The 19,066-nt window shown below is 31.4% G+C and overlaps 1 protein-coding gene across 8 annotated transcripts in view; it reads left to right on the top strand.

Annotated features, from left to right (window-relative positions):
- LOC105199687 (dynein heavy chain, cytoplasmic) overlaps positions 1-19,066 on the top strand; it is a 38,327-nt gene that overhangs the window by 18,175 nt on the left and 1,086 nt on the right. For 2 of the 8 annotated variants that reach the window (XM_039451670.1, XM_039451675.1), the window contains 11 exons: positions 229-258; positions 365-1,511; positions 2,160-2,655; positions 4,153-4,768; positions 6,163-6,957; positions 8,350-8,551; positions 11,229-11,427; positions 13,353-13,470; positions 14,221-14,592; positions 15,324-18,086; positions 18,184-18,381. In XM_039451670.1, the coding sequence (XP_039307604.1) occupies positions 229-258; positions 365-1,511; positions 2,160-2,655; positions 4,153-4,768; positions 6,163-6,957; positions 8,350-8,551; positions 11,229-11,427; positions 13,353-13,470; positions 14,221-14,592; positions 15,324-18,086; positions 18,184-18,381 (6,936 nt within the window). Of the gene's footprint in view, positions 1-228; positions 259-364; positions 1,512-2,159; positions 2,656-4,152; positions 4,769-6,162; positions 6,958-8,349; positions 8,552-9,089; positions 9,286-11,228; positions 11,428-13,352; positions 13,471-14,220; positions 14,593-15,323; positions 18,087-18,183; positions 18,382-19,066 lie in introns of all 8 variants that reach the window. The other 6 variants (XM_039451671.1, XM_039451676.1, XM_039451672.1 and 3 more) reach the window with 3 other exon arrangements.

Here is a 19,066-nt window from a genome sequence, read left to right as displayed (position 1 = left end):
CTAGTTGACCAAAAAAGTTGATCAACTATATCAATTGAAAAAGGAGATTTCAAACTTTTTTTACGTCTTGGTCCAGACCTCCTATCTCATTCTGTCTTCACGTAGCAAGCGTTCAAAATTTCATATGGGGTCTCTCAGACCCACTTAAGGATTAAATATATTTTTTATATGCATATACATATATTAATATGCTTAATTTTCATTGTTTTATTGTTTATGCATACTAAGGGTTTGGTTGGTGAAACGTGGGTAGAGAAGGTGAGATGAATTTAAATATAATCACGTTACACCGACATCTCATGAATTATTTCTCAATTTTTCGCATTCTTATAAACATAAGATAAAGATTGTATTATTGATTTAGGTACTTCAATTATACCAAATTTGTAACTTAAATCACGGATTAATGATGGTCGGCCCGAGTGGATCTGGGAAAACAACAGCCTGGAAAGTACTACTTAAAGCACTGGAGCGATTCGAAGGCGTGGAAGGCGTCGCTCATGTGATCGATCCCAAGGCGATCAGCAAGGAAACGTTGTATGGCGTATTAGATCCAAATACGCGCGAATGGACGGATGGTCTGTTCACGCATATATTGAGGAAAATAATTGATAATGTCAGAGGTGAAATTAACAAACGACAATGGATCATATTTGACGGAGATGTCGATCCGGAATGGGTTGAGAATCTGAACTCGGTACTGGACGACAACAAGCTTCTCACTCTGCCCAATGGCGAACGTCTGAGCTTACCACCGAACGTAAGAGTTATGTTTGAGGTACAAGATCTTAAGTACGCTACTTTGGCTACCGTGTCGCGATGCGGTATGGTTTGGTTTTCGGAGGATGTACTGTCGACAGAGATGATATTCGAAAATTACATGCTACGACTTCGAAATATTCCGTTGGAGGACGGCGAGGAGGATAATCTCGGCAAGAAAGTCGCAGAGAAGGAGGACACTATATCACCCGCGTTAACGGTGCAAAGAGAGGTTGCTAGCATTTTGCAGAGTTACTTCGCTCCTGATGGTTTAGTAGTGAGGTGCTTGGAGTATGCCATGAAACAGGAACACATAATGGACTTCACACGCTTACGAGCTCTCAGTTCTCTATTTTCCATGCTAAATCAAGCCGTGCGCAATGTGCTACAATACAATCACTCTCACGTAGACTTTCCTCTACCGAGCGAGCAATTGGAACGTTACATGCCCAAGTGCTTGGTTTATGCGCTCCTGTGGAGCTTTGCGGGAGACGCTAAATTAAAAGTTAGATCCGACTTGGGAGATTTTATTAGGTCTATTACAACTGTACCTTTACCTTCTCAAAATAATATACCTATTATAGACTTTGAGGTGAACATACATGGAGAATGGTTACCTTGGAGCAATAAAGTTCCTCAGATCGAAGTGGAGACTCATAAGGTAGCAAGTCCGGATATTGTCGTGCCGACTTTAGATACTGTTAGACACGAGAGTTTATTGTACACTTGGCTGGCTGAACATAAGCCTCTAGGTAAGCGATTACTTATAACAAAAATATACAATGTTTGAGTTTTTGACATTCTAATAAGAGACATAATTCATGTGAAAATTAATATAAAATTTAGTAAAATTTGTATCTGCAAAGTTTTGATTTAAAAAATGTATTTTATGTATTATTTTGAATAAAATACTCAATTATTATAAGATTTTATTATTATTAGTTGATATTATTTTTTTTCAACCGTAGCATAGTATTAATTATCAATTAAAGCAAAAATTTTTTTTGCATAAAGTTATTTTTATATATTTTAGTTACATATTAATAATTTTTATAGTTTTTATCAGTTTATTCTATCAGATAAAGTCTGAGACTGTAAAAACCATTTCCACTAACTGGAAAATTATTTTTTTAACCAATTTTGCTTATAAAAATTTTTATTCTTATTAGAATAAATCGCTCAAGCATTGTAAAAGTTGAATTTTTAGTCTCCGAAAGTGATGTTTTATTGTATGAGATGTAAAGAGTATGCATTATTGCTATGTTGGCTTTGTTCCGGTATTTACTGTCAGTGCTAAAACTCTATAGTGTGTGTAACGTATAAATTTTTAGTACTGACAATGAATTGGTATGCAGCAATTATTTATGCATTTAAAAATATAATTGTTTTTGTGTGTTAAGTGCTCTGTGGGCCACCTGGATCTGGTAAAACCATGACACTCTTTTCTGCTTTACGAGCGCTTCCAGACATGGAAGTTGTCGGACTTAACTTTTCTTCTGCGACAACACCCGAATTGTTACTCAAAACGTTTGATCATTACTGCGAGTATCGTAAAATGCCTAACGGCGTCATACTCTCTCCGGTGCAATTGGGCAAGTGGCTGGTTCTGTTCTGCGACGAAATCAATTTACCTGACATGGATAATTATGGGACGCAACGTGTAATCTCTTTCTTGAGACAATTGGTAGAACACAAAGGTTTTTACAGAACCAGTGATCAGGCATGGGTCACTTTGGAGAGAATTCAGTTTGTAGGTGCCTGTAATCCACCTACAGATCCAGGCAGAAAACCTCTCAGTCACAGATTCCTGCGACACGTACCCGTTATTTACGTAGATTACCCTGGAGAAACCTCCCTTAAGCAGATTTATGGCACATTTACACGTGCCATGCTCAGGTAAAAATTTTATTTATTGAAATATGATATGTGAACTGCTGAAGTAAATTACCATTTATATTTTTTTGTTTATAATCTTCCCAATCACAATCTCATGTAAAACATCAACCATATTGACGAATATAAATGTTGAGTTTTCAATTTAAAACATTAATTATTAACAAAGCTATTGTGTACAAAATGCAAGGTAATATCACCTTCTCTATAAAATCACACAAAAAGTATTATTGAACACTGAGATTCTGCTATGGGCATTGATTAGCCTTTTCTAGATTTTAATTCTGTAGATTGTTTTGCCTGTGATTAGTTTTGTCTTACCTTATTCGGTAAATAATTTTTTATAGTTATAGTATTTATAACAATATTTTTTAGTTAAAGTTTAAAGAATTTTTTAATATAAGTCCTAGTTGAACTGAATAACTTAAGGTTTATCAAAGATATAATTTTTTTTTTTAAACACTGAGACGTATATTATCCCATCAGACATCTCTCTGAAAGAGTTAAGGAAGTATTTGCTTCGAAGAATTGGAAAAACAGATTTTTAGGGATTTTTTTTATAAAAGAAACAAATTTGCAACTTCAGGAATTTTTGTTTGTTTTGTTATACTTTTATCATATTAATTGTAAATTTAAACATTTTAATTACCAATAAGCAAAAAGTTATAAAATTGATAAGATTCAACGTTGTGACCGCTATATTTTCGTTGTCCCTAGATTTCTGAAATAAAAATTAAGAATTTTTGTAATCAGGAGTACGTTCGAATTCCCTCCCGAGTATCCTCCAAGCGTCATTTTATCTTTATTGTATACTAAATGTCAGGCAAAGATAAAATGAAGGATACTCTGGAAGGAATCCAAATGCATCCCAGGAAACATGTCTCTTTACAATCTCTACCAGAATAAAATAAATTTTTTGATACTAGTTTTGATATAAATAAGAATGATGATAGTTAAATAAAAGTTTTGATTTTTTGACTACTTTTTTAAACTTTAGGTGATTGTAAAAAATAATGGAAATATTTAATTTAAATCGAGATAGTATACGGTCATAGTAAAATCTTACAATTAGTGCTGAAAATAATGTTTCTTGTGTAATTTTACATACGATTTCTAATTCTTTCGAATTATGTGCGAAAAATATTTAAGATAGCATAATTTTGGTATAAACTATGAAGACTTGTGTTAAGTAAAATTGAAAAATTGAAAACTAATCAGGTAATTAGTTTTTGAATTATCATGGAAACCAGTTTGAAAAATATATATATGAAAAAAAAATTTATGACTTTTATCGTATTAGTTATTAAGATATCCAAATTTACAATTAATGTGATAAAGTATAACAAAAACAAACAAAAATACCCAAAGTTAGAATTTTATTTCTCTTCTATGAATAAAATCTATGAATTTTTATCTTATTTTTTTTTTAGGTAATTTTTTTAGGCAAATACTTTCTTAAATATCAATTAATACAAGAGAATTTTTCTTACAAAATTACAGATTGACACCTAATCTGAGAGGCTACGCGGAATCCTTGACGAACGCAATGGTAGAGTTCTATCTTGCTTCTCAGGAGAGATTTACTCAGGATATGCAGCCACACTATGTGTACTCTCCGCGCGAAATGACACGTTGGGTGCGCGGCATTTGCGAGGCTATTAGACCGCTTGATAATCTCTCGGTAGAAGGCTTGGTGCGTTTATGGGCTCATGAGGCTCTTCGTCTGTTCCAAGACAGATTAGTGGAAGAATCCGAAAGAGCTTGGACGAACAAAAACATTGACGTAGTAGCTTTGAAACACTTTATGTCGGTTGACAGAGAAAAGGCGTTAGCCAGACCAATTCTGTATAGTAATTGGTTATCGAAAGACTATGTGCCGGTGAACAGAGAGGAACTAAGAGATTACGTTCGAGCGAGGTTGAAAGTATTCTATGAGGAAGAACTTGATGTGCCATTGGTGCTCTTTGATGAAGTTCTTGAACATGTACTACGGATTGATAGAATTTTTCGACAGCCTCAGGGACACTTGTTGCTTATCGGTGTTTCTGGTGCTGGAAAGACGACTCTGTCAAGATTTGTTGCATGGATGAATGGCTTATCCATTTTCCAAATTAAGGTAATTCCACACCTCTTTATATTATCTTGATAACTTATATTTAAGAGGATTAGTTTAAAGTGCAAAAAAGCTCTTTTTGTTAAAGAAAACTGATATATATATATATATATATATATATATATATGTATATATGTATATATATTCTTTTCTTTTACATATTTAATAAATATCTACATATTTTTGAATGGCTAAACATTTTTGTTAGTTTTAACATTAAGTAAATTTCAAAATTAAGTATAAGAAAAGATATCTATCTATGATGGATGCGGCCTTTCAGCTTAACCAAGACAAAAAATTCAAATTTTTAGCTATTATAAGTGTTGCTATAGTCTGAAATTAAATAAAAAAATATTGATAATTGTTAAATAGTGATTTTAAAATAATTGACTTTTTAACTAAATTTGTAAATTTAACACTTATGAAAGTCATCAATAACAGGAAAAAATTTTTTTGTACATTTGAAACAAGTTTTATCTAAATCTATAGACGTATTATAATCATTTTGATCTCAATTTGAAATATAATTTTATTCTCTTTGACTTTTGTACTTTTTGTTTAAAAAAACGCATACTTTCCCTAATATTTGTATAAAATAATTGTCATTTAGAGGTTTTTGGACGCTAACTTTTTAAGGAAATATTTTTCGATCTATGTTTATAGAAAATTTCGTTCATAATTAAACTTCATATGAAATGTTAAAGTCTGGCCAGAACATTCAGGCTCACCCTGTATATACAAAAGTTTGTGTGTACATGCGTGCGTGTAATAAAATATGCTATTTTTTACGCTAGATTAAACTATCTCTTTAAATGATTTCAAATAATAAATATATGCAAAGTTTTGAGTAGATTTAGCAGTTTTTGAAAAATCACGTTAGCCAACTTGAAAAATATAGTTTTGAGAAAAACGCGTTTGATTGACAGCAAGCATTAGAGAAGTATTACATCTATTTTTAAAATAATAAAAACATGATGAAAAAATTACATTACAGATTGTTTTATATTAGATTTGAAAATAATAAAAATAAGAGAAGAAAGAAAAAAGTAAATTAAAAATTTATTTGTTAATAAAAATAAAATGTTATAATTACAACTTTTGTATATAGTTTATATAAAGTATAAATATTAACACAAAAATAAGTGTTAATAATTGATGTAATATGAATATAAAAATAGGTGTAATGCATTCTTAAACGGTTTGGACTATAATTTAAAAATACTTATATTTTTATCATTTTCACGAATATCGATAAAGCTTAAGAATTTATTTTTGAGACATTTTAAATATTAAAAAGAGTCTTTTAAAAAATCATTTATTTTGATATTCTAGATTAGAATATTCCTTTAATATTTAAATTCAAGTTTGTTTTTCTAATTAATTAATACTTTCGATAGGTTCACAATAAATACACCGGTGAAGATTTCGACGAAGATTTACGACAAGTACTGAGACGATCCGGCTGCAAAGATGAAAAGATAGCCTTTATTCTCGACGAGTCTAATGTGCTGGATTCCGGTTTCCTCGAACGTATGAATACATTGCTCGCCAACGGTGAGGTACCTGGATTGTTTGAAGGTGACGAGTACACGACACTTATGACACAATGTAAAGAAGGCGCTCAGCGAGAAGGTCTAATGCTGGATTCCAACGAGGAATTGTACAAATGGTTTACCGGCCAAGTTATGAAGAATCTTCACGTCGTGTTCACAATGAATCCCAGTACAGACGGCCTGAAAGATCGCGCAGCGACATCGCCCGCGTTGTTCAACAGATGCGTGCTGAATTGGTTTGGTGACTGGTCGGACAACGCGTTGTTCCAGGTCGGCAAAGAATTCACCAATCGCGTCGACTTAGAAAGACCCATGTGGAAATGTCCAGATTTCTTCCCAAGTGTTTGTTCATTGATCCCGCCGCAACCAACACACAGGGACGCCGTGATAAATGCGTGCGTCTATGTTCATCAGACTTTACACAAAGCGAACACGCGACTGGCCAAAAGAGGCGCCAGAACAATGGCAATCACACCGCGCCATTATTTAGATTTTATCAATCACTTCGTCAAATTGTATCAAGAGAAGAGGAGCGACCTGGAGGAACAACAGTTGCATCTAAATGTTGGTTTGAGTAAAATTGCTGAAACGGTTGAGCAGGTGGAGGAAATGCAGAAGAGCTTGGCTGTTAAGTCTGAGGTGAGACATACGCTAATTTGAGAAACATTTTTTTTTGTTTTTTGTTTAGTGCTTCTTTTCTCCATCTATAAAAAAAAATCTTTATTTTTTTTTAAATGGAAAAAAGTGAAAGGGAGTTACGTGACTTTCCAGTCATACATATCTTTTAACGGAAAAGCTTTTAGCACTGCTATTTTTAAAATAGTAAATAATGAACAAAATTTAAGCAATAAAAATGGTAATTTGTTATTAAAAAGCATTTTTTTATATTATTGATAAATATTTTAAAAAATTAAAAGGAAAAGAGAATTGTTTATACTAATGATTTAAATACAATAATAAGCATATTTGTTACATTTTCACTAGTGTGACATATTTGCTACATTTTCACTAGTGTATTTAAACAAAATTTACGAATATTTGAGACTCTTGCATGAAAATAATATAATAAAATTTAATTTTTTGAATTTCACTAGAATTATGAGCGTGCCTTCTTTCTTCACAGCGATTCTTTTACAAATTTAATAAATATTTATATTAACCCGTAATGATCACACTTCCAAATAATAACATAATGATCACATGGGGTCCACTGAAACCCCCTGCACAAAATCAGTTACCATTTCACAGCTTTTTGATATTTCGTCGTAAAAATTTTACTGGACATACCTTGAGGTCTGCTTTTTATCATCCAATAATTCTTTTTTAATTAGAATTTAACATAATGAAAAAAATTCAAATAGAAAAAACTGCACTTTTTTACAAAAATATTCATAAAATTTTCAATTTTTGAAATAATTCAACAAAAATTTAGGGGTGTATTCTTAAGATAGTATACTTTCAGATCAATTTAACATAATGAACAAATTTAAATTAAAAAAATTGCAAAATTTGATTTTTTTTTACAAAAAAATTGATAAAATTTTCAATTTTTGAAATAATTCAACAAAAATTTAGGGGTGTATTCTTAAGATAGTATACTTTCAGATCAATTTAACATAATGAACAAATTTAAATTAAAAAAATTGCAAAATTTGATTTTTTTTTACAAAAAAATTGATAAAATTTTTAATTTTTGAAATAATTCAACAAAAATTTAGGAGTGCATTCTTAAGAGAGTATTCTTTCAGATAAAAATTAGTTTTGTAGAAGGTTGTTTGATTTTGAATGGTCTGTATACCATTAAAGTTAGAAGAACGATGCGTGGGGTCCTTTGGATCTCGGGTAACCATTACGGGTTAATTAAAAAATTTAACAATTATCAAATTAATAAATTTACAACTAACCAGAAACGCGGAAAATAGGTTTTAAATTAGAGACTCCAAATTAGATAACGTGCCAATTTTAAAATAAAAAAATGTTTTTTAAACATTTCTTTTATGGAACTTTTTATACATCTGTATTATCCAACAGGAACTGCAAGCTAAAAATGATGCTGCTAATGCAAAATTAAGACAAATGGTCAAGGATCAACAGGAGGCGGAGAAAAAGAAGGTGCAGAGTCAAGAGATTCAACAACAATTAGCTATTCAAACGGTGGCTATAAATCAGAAGAGGGACGATGTCATGGCGGATCTTGCCTTGGTAGAACCAGCCGTTATCGATGCTCAAAATGGTATGTATTTTTAACGATATTCTTTGTTGAATTATCATATAAACTTGTTGACGAGTATTTTTAAGACTGATCGAATAATTATAAGATCTTTCAAAATTTTATTTGAGAAACAAATTTGAATTTTTTTATATTTATGGTAATATCAATTAGAATCACTGTATTAGTCAATGAACAAATAAAAACAACTTGATTAAATTTTTACATAAAAAAATTATACCTTAATCAAATCTGTGAAAATTAGATTTGAAAAATATATTATTCATAATTTATTATGAAGTCCTATTATTGTAATTTTATTTTTCTTAAACAGTCATTTACTAATGATTATTCAACGACTAGTGCAGTAATCCTAGTTATTGTCGATATATCAAGTTTTATTCAATTTTACTGTGATAATAATACAAATCAACAAATACGAAAACAATACTATCTACGTATTTTTTGTTGTTTAATTTAATTTCCGAAATATTTTTGATTCAAAATTTCGTTATATTCATATTCCGAGATGTCCTTCGTTGAAAAACATTTGCATATGTAGCCGTAAAGGCAATTAAGCGGCAGCATCTCGTCGAGATCCGATCCATGGCGAATCCGCCCGCCGTCGTGAAACTGGCACTTGAATCTATATGTCTGTTGCTCGAGGAAAACGCCATAGACTGGAAGCAAATTCGTACTGTTATAATGAAGGACAGCTTTATTCCCACTATCGTCAATTTCAACACGGAGAACATCTCGTAAGAGAGAGATTATTGAACGGATCTATTGAATGTTAAACGTTCGCGCTACAGGGCGTTCTAACACGAAACACGACCTGCTGTTTGTAACAGCTTGATCTCCTTTTCATATCTGTCAGGTTTTAGCCAGGGTTGGCAAAAATTTACATATTTTTTTTATAAAGTCCAAACCAGTGGAAAAAATCGATATTTTCCGCATATAACTGATCTTTTTTTATTAATAATAAAGTAAATAGAAAACATTAAGATTCAATTGAAAGAGGCTTTTCCAATTTAAGCTCTATTTAAAATATATATATGTGTATATAACATCTCTAATATAATAGATTAAAAAATCGACGTAGCAAACAAATTAGTTTTTTGTTATGAAATGTTAGTAAATGCGAAACAGGTATCAACACATATAAAATAGAACCATTAGAAAAAACGTTTTTATGTTTTGCATTATAGTTCAACACAGGTGAGAGATACATAAAAATGGTTTGAAGCAAAAATGAAAGGAATTAAATTATCTTAAGCATCTTCGGTTTTACGATCGGCTTTACGCTTTATAGAGAGCAAAAAATGCAAATAGGTCCGACTTACCTTATTCACACCTGTAATATAAATATAATAACATTTATATCTTCAATATCTTCTTATTCAAAATTTTTATTTAAAAAAAAATGTTTTACAAATCAATTAGAATTAAAAAAGATTTTATTATTACAAAGTTTTATTATTATTAATTGACTACTATTAGTTTTATTTTTTATTAGTGGTTTCACTTTTCTTTAAATCATTACAGAGTAATTAGTATGATTTATTAATTAAAGTAAAAATATCTTTTTGTATAAAGTTCTGTAAAAGTATTTTATTATTACAGTTATTTTTATAACTCCAGTTTGTCCGATAGACTAAAATCTTAGAAAACTGAAATTTACTATGGTTTTTTCTACCCACTGGACTTTTCTGGCTAACTCTGACTTTTAACGCACTTGCTCTCGTTATACAACTGCAAGGAATAATTATTGCATGCAGCAATAATTATTTTAGTACAAGATGTTGCTAACAAAAAATTTTTAGATCGTTTATACATTTATAGAAGAAGTGTTTCATTTTTTAAAGATATTAAAATGTTTTATTTTTGTCTATTTTTTTAAATGCTTAAAAATGTTTTAGTTTAAACAGTGTTTGGATTTAAAACACTAATGTCCATTTCTACCAATGTAAATTAACTTTAATTTCTATTTAATTTATTAAAGTTTTTATGTTTTTCTAATTCTAATTAGAAGAAAACAAGAAATAAGTTAAACAAGAGTAAAGTCAATCTACTTTGACAGAAATGGATAAAGCATCTTTCATAACTTTAAAAATGTTAGTACTTTAAATCTTAACATCATTTATTACTAAAACTATCGATGCTGTTTTAGCTTCGCTCTATATACTTTTTTTTATGTTATACAATACAGAATATTTTGAAAAAATGTAAATGTAATACAAATAATTTTAATATGCTTTATAAAATATTTAAAAATTTTATGACTTTTAAAATCATTTTGAATTAATAAATTATATAATTTTAATTAAAAATTCGAAATTTTTGATCTCTTAAAAATCTTTAAGAAATCACTTTTGAACAATTTTATAATAATATTTATAAAGGAAAATAACAATTTATTCTATGACGTTTATAAATGTTGGGTCTCTTTAGTTCATAGTGTTAATACATACTCAACTTAATATTTAAAAATTAAACATTTCTTATGTAAGTGTATGCCTCAAATGTAAAAAAGAGACGTAACATGTATATAATGTATGTTACTTACTTACCTCTTCTAAGTCTAACGCTATATAGGTCACAGGAAGGCCAGCATTCTTTTTCGTGTAATTTTAATATCGTACCATAATTTTAATGTCTTCTTCCTTGTACTATATAACACCCTCTTTGATTGTTCGTACAGCGGTGAAATCTATAAAGAAACAGCATTTAGTCGAAGTTCGCTCCATGGCGAATCCGCCGGCGATCGTGAAGGTCGCATTGGAATCTATCTGCCTGTTGCTTGGCGAAAACGCCAGCGACTGGAAATCTATCCGTGCGGTTATCATGAGGGACAATTTTATCAATACCATTGTCTCTAATTTTAGTACTGAGGACATTACGTAAGCATGCTTTCGTCATTTGTCTTTTTGTAATGATATTGAGGAATCAATTGTCATATATTTAGATATATCACGCACTGTATATTAACATTGAGTTATAATATGATCATCAGAGTAATCAAAAATATGCTTTAAAAATCTAGTTCTAAGTGCTAAAAATATTCCATAAAGTTGAAAATTATTCTAAAAAAAGCAAAGTATGCTCACGAAAACAAATTACGTTTTATTTAAAAAATTTACAGATATTACATATAAATTACTTATAATGACAAAATTATAGATTAAACTTAATAAAAGATTGTTTTCATCGTATTATTTTTATATTTATTAATAGTGTCTATTGAAAAAATAAAAAGTTAAATACATACATACTTAATATTAAATAAAAAAATGTAATCGTTTTAATAATTTATATTTTGGTCACAATAAATGATAAATGTTTTACTTAATTTTTTTTTATAAAAAAGTTAGGCATTTCTCAATGTATACCAGTGTATTATAACGTTTGAAAATCGTTTATCAAATTATCATTTACTTCTAATATGATAACTTTTTTTATTTCGATTAATAAATTTAATTTATTTTAGATATCTTGTTTATTATTATGTTAAAAAAGATTATTCATAAATCTAAATTAGAAAATAATGTAAAATGGAAAATAAATAAAATGTGTAAATATTGTGCACATATCGATAAAAACATGTTATAACATATAGTTAATTTCTTTATTAAATAAAAAAAATGCCCTAGCATATTTTGATTGGCCTGTTGATTATATTTGATCGTATTGATGATTATACATAAAACGATTATATATATAAAAGTATTAGTTCACGAATTTTGAATGTGTTTGCTAGTCTCATTTTTTTCCGTTTTCGTTGAATTTAAAGTATACTGAAAATATGAAACTTTTAAAATGTTATAGTAAACCGATGTTTTTGTATATTGCTATTTAATCAATATAATGTAACGAACCATAATCATATTTCTTACAAATGTACTTTGCTTGATAAACAATTGAAACCGCTTTGAAACATGCAATATATACTTACATTACCTCTCAAAAATTTCGACATGCTTGCGATTTTCTCGCCTTTCACGAAAAATATAACAAGTTTTTAAACATTTTCAAAAAAATTTATGTAATTCTCAAACACATTACATTTTTTTTCCGTAAACTTTTTAATTTCAAAATTAAAACATATTTTACAAAAATTTTTATACAAGAAGTTTAATGTCATTGCAAGAAATTATTGCACCAATTTTTTTTAAAATTGTTATTCTATATTTTAAAACGATTATTTTAAAATATGGAAAACCTATTTTTTAAAAAATAATAATTTTTTTGTTAATTTTTTTCGATGTTTTATTAAATTATAGCGTTTAAAAAAATATTAAAAAATTATTTATTTTTAAATTCGTGTAATTTTGGAACAAAATACTGTAAAAACAAATTTCAAAGACAGATACAAAGCTCTATCTTACCTCTTTAAAATGCCGTTTTAAAATTTTTTTACTGTGACACTTAGTTGTCGTGAAATGTTAGAAAATTTGAAGCTGAAACTTTTGAGGAGTAGCGTATTAACAAGTAATAATAAAACGTGTTATGTGTATACTGTTACCCTTTTATTGCATGTTAACAATGCTCGATTAATTTGTCACTAATATTAACAACTTAAATCTTGTCTATTAAAAATAGATATACATATTAACAGAATTTTATAATATATATGAAATGTATATTTTTCATTAGTAATTATTATAAGATTGATTTTTAGTTTTATGTTGAATTAATTGTTTGTCATGGTCAAAAGAAGTAAATATATTATACAGAATATTTTTATATGAAATGTTATATTAAAATAGAGTCAAAGAGCTGTTTTATTCTAAAATCAACGAAAAGATTAATAAATAATTTTATTTAGCGATGAGGTGAGAGAAAAAATGAAGAGCCGCTATCTGAGCAATCCCGATTATAATTTCGAGAAAGTGAATCGCGCCAGCTTGGCTTGTGGTCCCATGGTAAAATGGGCCATAGCACAGGTAATTTTTATCGTTTAAAATTTGAAAAGGATACAAGGATGTTCGGCAACAGGTGGGAGAAAATTTAAAGAATGATAAAAGACACGAAGACGAAAATCAAAAATAACAAAATTGCGATTAAGATACTAATTTAGTTAGTTAGTTATAAACTTTATAATTTAACGTATAAAAAATCGTATAAAATTTAACAAGTAAATGAGTAAGGCCAAAGAACGAGCAAGAATTTTAGGTGTTCGTGTAAAGCAAAAAAATTATAATTTATTATATCTTTGAACACAAACATTTAAAAGTACACACCGAAGAAGACTCCGAAGAATCGAAACGTTTTAAAAATATGTTCAAAAATATAATAAATTATAATTTTTTGCTTTATACGAACACCTAAAATCCTTGCTCGCTCTTTGGCTTTATTCATTGCAATTAAGGTTGCGTTTTTTAATTATAAATGTTAAATATTCACATAAAAAGTACCTAAAGCATATAAATATTTAGACGTGATAATTAAAATCCTTTGAAAGTTGTAATATTTTTGATTTTGAATTGTAAATATTTAAATATTCACATAAAAAGTCGTCTGAAGCATTATGAGTATTTGAATATTTACCACTAAAGAAAACGAAGCCTTCATCTTATTTTATCGTCTAAAATTATACCTTAATTGTCTCTCATCTGTTACGGAACTGTATATTATATCTGTATATCATTTATAACTTCTAAGGAGCTATATCTTAGAAATAAATATATTTTCAGATTGAATATGCCGATATGTTAAAACGAGTTGAACCCTTACGCGATGAGCTTCATTCTTTGGAGCGACAAGCGGAAACTAACAAATTAAAGGGTGAGGAGGTGAAAAATTTGATCGCTCAACTAGAACAAAGTATAGCATCGTACAAGGAGGAGTATGCTCAGCTTATTTCACAAGCGCAAGCTATCAAAGCCGATCTAGAAAACGTTCAAGCTAAGGTGGACAGGTCGATCGCTTTAATAAAGTCCTTGGTCATCGAGAGGGAAAGATGGGAAGCAACAAGCGAAACGTTTAAAAGTCAAATGTCCACGATAATAGGCGACGTTCTATTATCTTCCGCTTTCTTGGCTTATGCTGGCTATTTTGATCAACATGTAAGTTTTATTTTTCTTAAGAAGGTATTCTCGCTTTTCAAAAAATCATTTTAAGTATTTTTAATAGTTTAAATTAAGAGAAAGAAAGAGAGAGAGAAATTTAAAAAGCGAAAACTTACAAAAATTTTTATCGAAGTTTTTAACGCAATTTCTTTTCAAAAATAACATTTTTCCAAATATTATCACAACTAGTCTAGATTTAATCTAATTGATTCAAAATTTTTAAGATATTTGCAATGTTTTTCTTTTTTATATGATTTAAAATTAAATAAAAATTCCAACTGTTTGATTTTCTGATAAGAAAAAATCTCAGAAAAAAATAAAATTAAAACAACTTGTTCTAATTTTATCGTTTTTATAGTATCAATTTTTTAACTAGTTATAAGTCGGACTACATTTGTATAAATTAAGAATATTTGTGAACTTTGCTTCAATAATTTCTGTTTTAAATTGTGTTAATAATCGGTATTTCTTTTACACGCCTGTACAGATTTACAAATAATTGTCAATATCTTTTCCAATGTTTGAAAAAATTTCTAAAGAATATTTAAATGTTAAAAAATAAATGTATCAAGCTACAAGTCTATATAGTTTTTATGTTTTCTATAAAAGAATTATTGAAGAAATTACTACAAAATGATATTAAAAGCGAAAATACACTTAGTATTTTTTCTCTTGTATTCGATTATATTGAATTGTGTTAATAAACAACGGTATATATTTTATTTTAGTATCGTCAAAATCTCTTTACTACATGGTGTCAACACTTGCATCACGCAAACTTGCAATTCAGACCCGATATTGCAAGAACGGAATATCTGTCCAATCCGGACGAGCGTTTGAGGTGGCAGGCGAACGCGTTACCAACCGACGATCTGTGCACCGAGAACGCGATCATGTTGAAACGCTTTAACAGATATCCACTGATCATTGATCCATCCGGTCAGGCGACGGAGTTCATTATGAACGAGTTTAAAGACCGGAAAATCACAAAGACCAGCTTCTTAGATGATTCATTTAGGAAAAATCTTGAAAGCGCTCTACGATTCGGTAATCCTCTTCTGGTCCAAGACGTGGAGAATTATGATCCTGTATTAAATCCTGTGTTGAACCGAGAATTAAGACGAACGGGCGGACGCGTGTTGATCACACTCGGCGATCAAGATATAGATCTTTCGCCTTCCTTTGTCATCTTCTTGTCCACGAGAGACCCGACAGTGGAATTTCCACCGGACATTTGTTCACGCGTAACGTTTGTTAACTTCACTGTTACCAGAAGTTCTCTGCAAAGCCAATGTTTGAATCAGGTTTTGAAGGCTGAACGCCCGGACATCGATGAGAAGAGATCTGATCTGTTAAAGCTTCAAGGAGAGTTCCACCTAAGGCTGCGACAACTCGAAAAATCTTTGTTGCAGGCGCTTAACGATGCCAAGGGCAAGATTCTCGATGATGATTCTGTGATTACCACTCTCGAAACATTAAAACAGGAGGCTGCCGATATCAGCAAGAAGGTGGAAGAGACAGACAAAGTCATAGCGGAAATCGAAACGGTTTCGCAACAATATATGCCTCTGTCTCAAGCGTGTTCAAACATGTATTTCACAATGGATAGCCTCAACCAAGTACATTTCTTGTATCAATACTCGCTGAAGATGTTCTTAGACATCTTCACGTCGGTTCTGTCGCAAAACCCGAAATTGTCAGGTATGTCGGATTACGGTCAACGACTTACGCAAATCACGCGGGACTTATTTACCGTCTGTTACGAACGAGTCGCCCGAGGAATGTTGCATACGGACAGATTGACGTTTGCTTTGCTGCTTTGTCGCATCCATCTGAAAGGCATACCTTCGGAGTCTACTTATGATAGCGAATTCACGTTTTTCTTGCGCGGTAAGGAAGGCGTGCTCAACATTCGAGCACCTCCGGTATCTAATCTCAGTTCAGAGCAGCAGGAAGCAATGATGCGTCTAAGCATAAGATTACCCGCCTTCAAGAAACTCGCGGAAAAGATCCAAGAAAGCTCGGAATTCGGCGCATGGCTACAGTCGCCCACACCCGAGACGTGCGTGCCGAAGCTCTGGGACGAGGAGAAGCCGCTGTCACCCACGGGCACGGCGATGCACCAGTTGCTAATAATACAAGCTTTCCGACCGGATCGCGTAATCGCAGCTGCGTCTCTGGTAGTAGCCTCCGCTTTCAACGAGTCCTTCATGCCGGCCGCGGAAGCGGAGCTCGATTTCGCATCCGTCGTAGAAGATCAATTGAAGGCGACTGTGCCAGCTTTATTGTGCTCGGTGCCGGGCTTCGATGCTTCGGGCAGAGTGGACGATCTGGCCGCGGAATTGGGCAAGCAAATAGCCAGCATTGCTATCGGATCGGCGGAAGGATTTAATCAGGCAGACCGGGCTATAAACATGGCTGTAAAAGCCGGCAGATGGGTACTGTTAAAGAACGTACACCTTGCTCCGCAGTGGTTGGTACAGTTAGAGAAAAAGCTGCATAGTCTTCAGCCACACACTAGCTTCCGACTGTTCCTAACGATGGAGATTAATCCTAAAGTGCCGGTGAATCTACTGAGAGCTGGTAGAATCTTCGTATTTGAGCCACCTCCTGGCATACGAGCAAATTTGTTACGTACGTTCAGCACTGTGCCCGCCTCGAGAATGATGCGAGCACCCAATGAGAGAGCTCGTCTGTATTTCCTGCTCGCGTGGTTCCACGCGATCGTGCAGGAACGTCTGCGTTATGCGCCTTTGGGCTGGGCCAAGCACTACGAATTCAACGAGAGTGACTTAAGAGTCGCTTGTGACACCTTGGACACGTGGATCGAAGCCACGGCTATGGGCAGGACAAATCTACCTCCAGAAAAGGTGCCTTGGGATGCTCTGGTGACTCTTCTCTCTCAGTGTATCTATGGTGGCAAGATTGATAACGATTTCGATCAACGTCTTCTGGCCTCTTTTCTGAGCAAGCTTTTCACCCCGCGCTCATTTGAAGCTGACTTTGCCCTGGTTGCCAATGTCGATGGCGCACAGGGCAATCAAAGACACATCACAATGCCGGACGGCACTAGGCGTGACCACTTTTTAAAATGGATCGAGTCTCTTTCAGATAGACAAACACCTTCCTGGCTCGGCTTGCCGAATAATGCAGAGAAGGTGCTTTTGACCACAAGAGGAACCGATTTAGTTTCTAAACTTCTCAAGATGCAGCAATTAGAGGATGAAGATGAATTGGCATACTCAAACGAAGAGTCTCTAGACACTCCAAGAGAAGCTGAAGCAGATGGCCGACCATCTTGGATGAGAACCTTGCATAATTCTGCTTCCACTTGGTTACAATTACTTCCGAAGAATTTACCGACCTTGAAGAGAACAGTCGAAAACATCAAAGATCCTTTATACAGATACTTTGAGCGGGAAGTCAATAGCGGGGCGAAATTACTTCAAGATGTTATACATGATTTAGAAGATGTCGTATTAATTTGTCAGGTAAGCGTTTTATTTATTTATTTATTTTTTTATTATTCTCGAAATATCAAACGGAGCTAATCCTTTGGAATAATATTGTTTTATATATTTTTAACAGGGCGAGAAGAAACAGACGAATTATCACAGAACAATGCTATCCGAATTGGTTAAAGGTATTCTGCCCGGTGGTTGGAGGAGATATACTGTGCCAAGAGGTTGCACAGTCATACAATGGATAACCGATTTTAGCCATAGAGTTTCACAACTGCAAGAAGTCTCACGTTTAGTCTCTCAAGGCGGAGCAAAAGAGATAAAGGTTCATAGCGATTTTTATTATTGCCACAGTCACTTCATTGTCGCAGATATTTTGTCATCAAATGATTTTAAGGAGATTTTTCAATTTGAAGATAAAAATAAATTACATAACTTTTCATTCGTATCTTTTAACACAAGAGCTTTTGGCATTGCTATCTTTAAAATAATAAATAGTAAACAAAATTTAAGTGATAAAAACTAATTCGTTATTTTAAAATATTTTTTTTATGATATTGAATAATATTGATGTGGAAAAAATGAGAAAAAATTGTTTATGATAATTCAAATATAGTAACAACTTTCTACTAATATGGCGTTATATATTTAAAAAAAAAGTGTAATTTATGAACATTACATGAAACTTACATATGCTTACACGGAACTTACATATGCTTACACGAAAATAGTACAGTGAAATATTTTTTTAATTCCACAATATTCTTTAAACTTTATTTCTTCTTGTATATGAAAAGTTTTTCAAAATTCTTATATTTTGTTTGCTATTAAAGTAATTTATTACTTGACTCTTTTCTTCTCTTAAAATTCAATATTATTTTAGAAAGTTATTTATAGAAAATTAATCAAAAAATTTGAAAAAATTTACAAATGCGTCTATTTACTCATAAACTTCTCAAAATTTGAACAAATTTTTACGTTATATGTAAAAAGGCTGAATAACCTCCTTA

The sequence above is a fragment of the Solenopsis invicta genome, chromosome 7, assembly GCF_016802725.1.
Source record: "Solenopsis invicta isolate M01_SB chromosome 7, UNIL_Sinv_3.0, whole genome shotgun sequence".
Taxonomy (NCBI): domain Eukaryota; kingdom Metazoa; phylum Arthropoda; class Insecta; order Hymenoptera; family Formicidae; genus Solenopsis; species Solenopsis invicta.
This window is presented reverse-complemented; position numbering and strand designations above follow the sequence as displayed.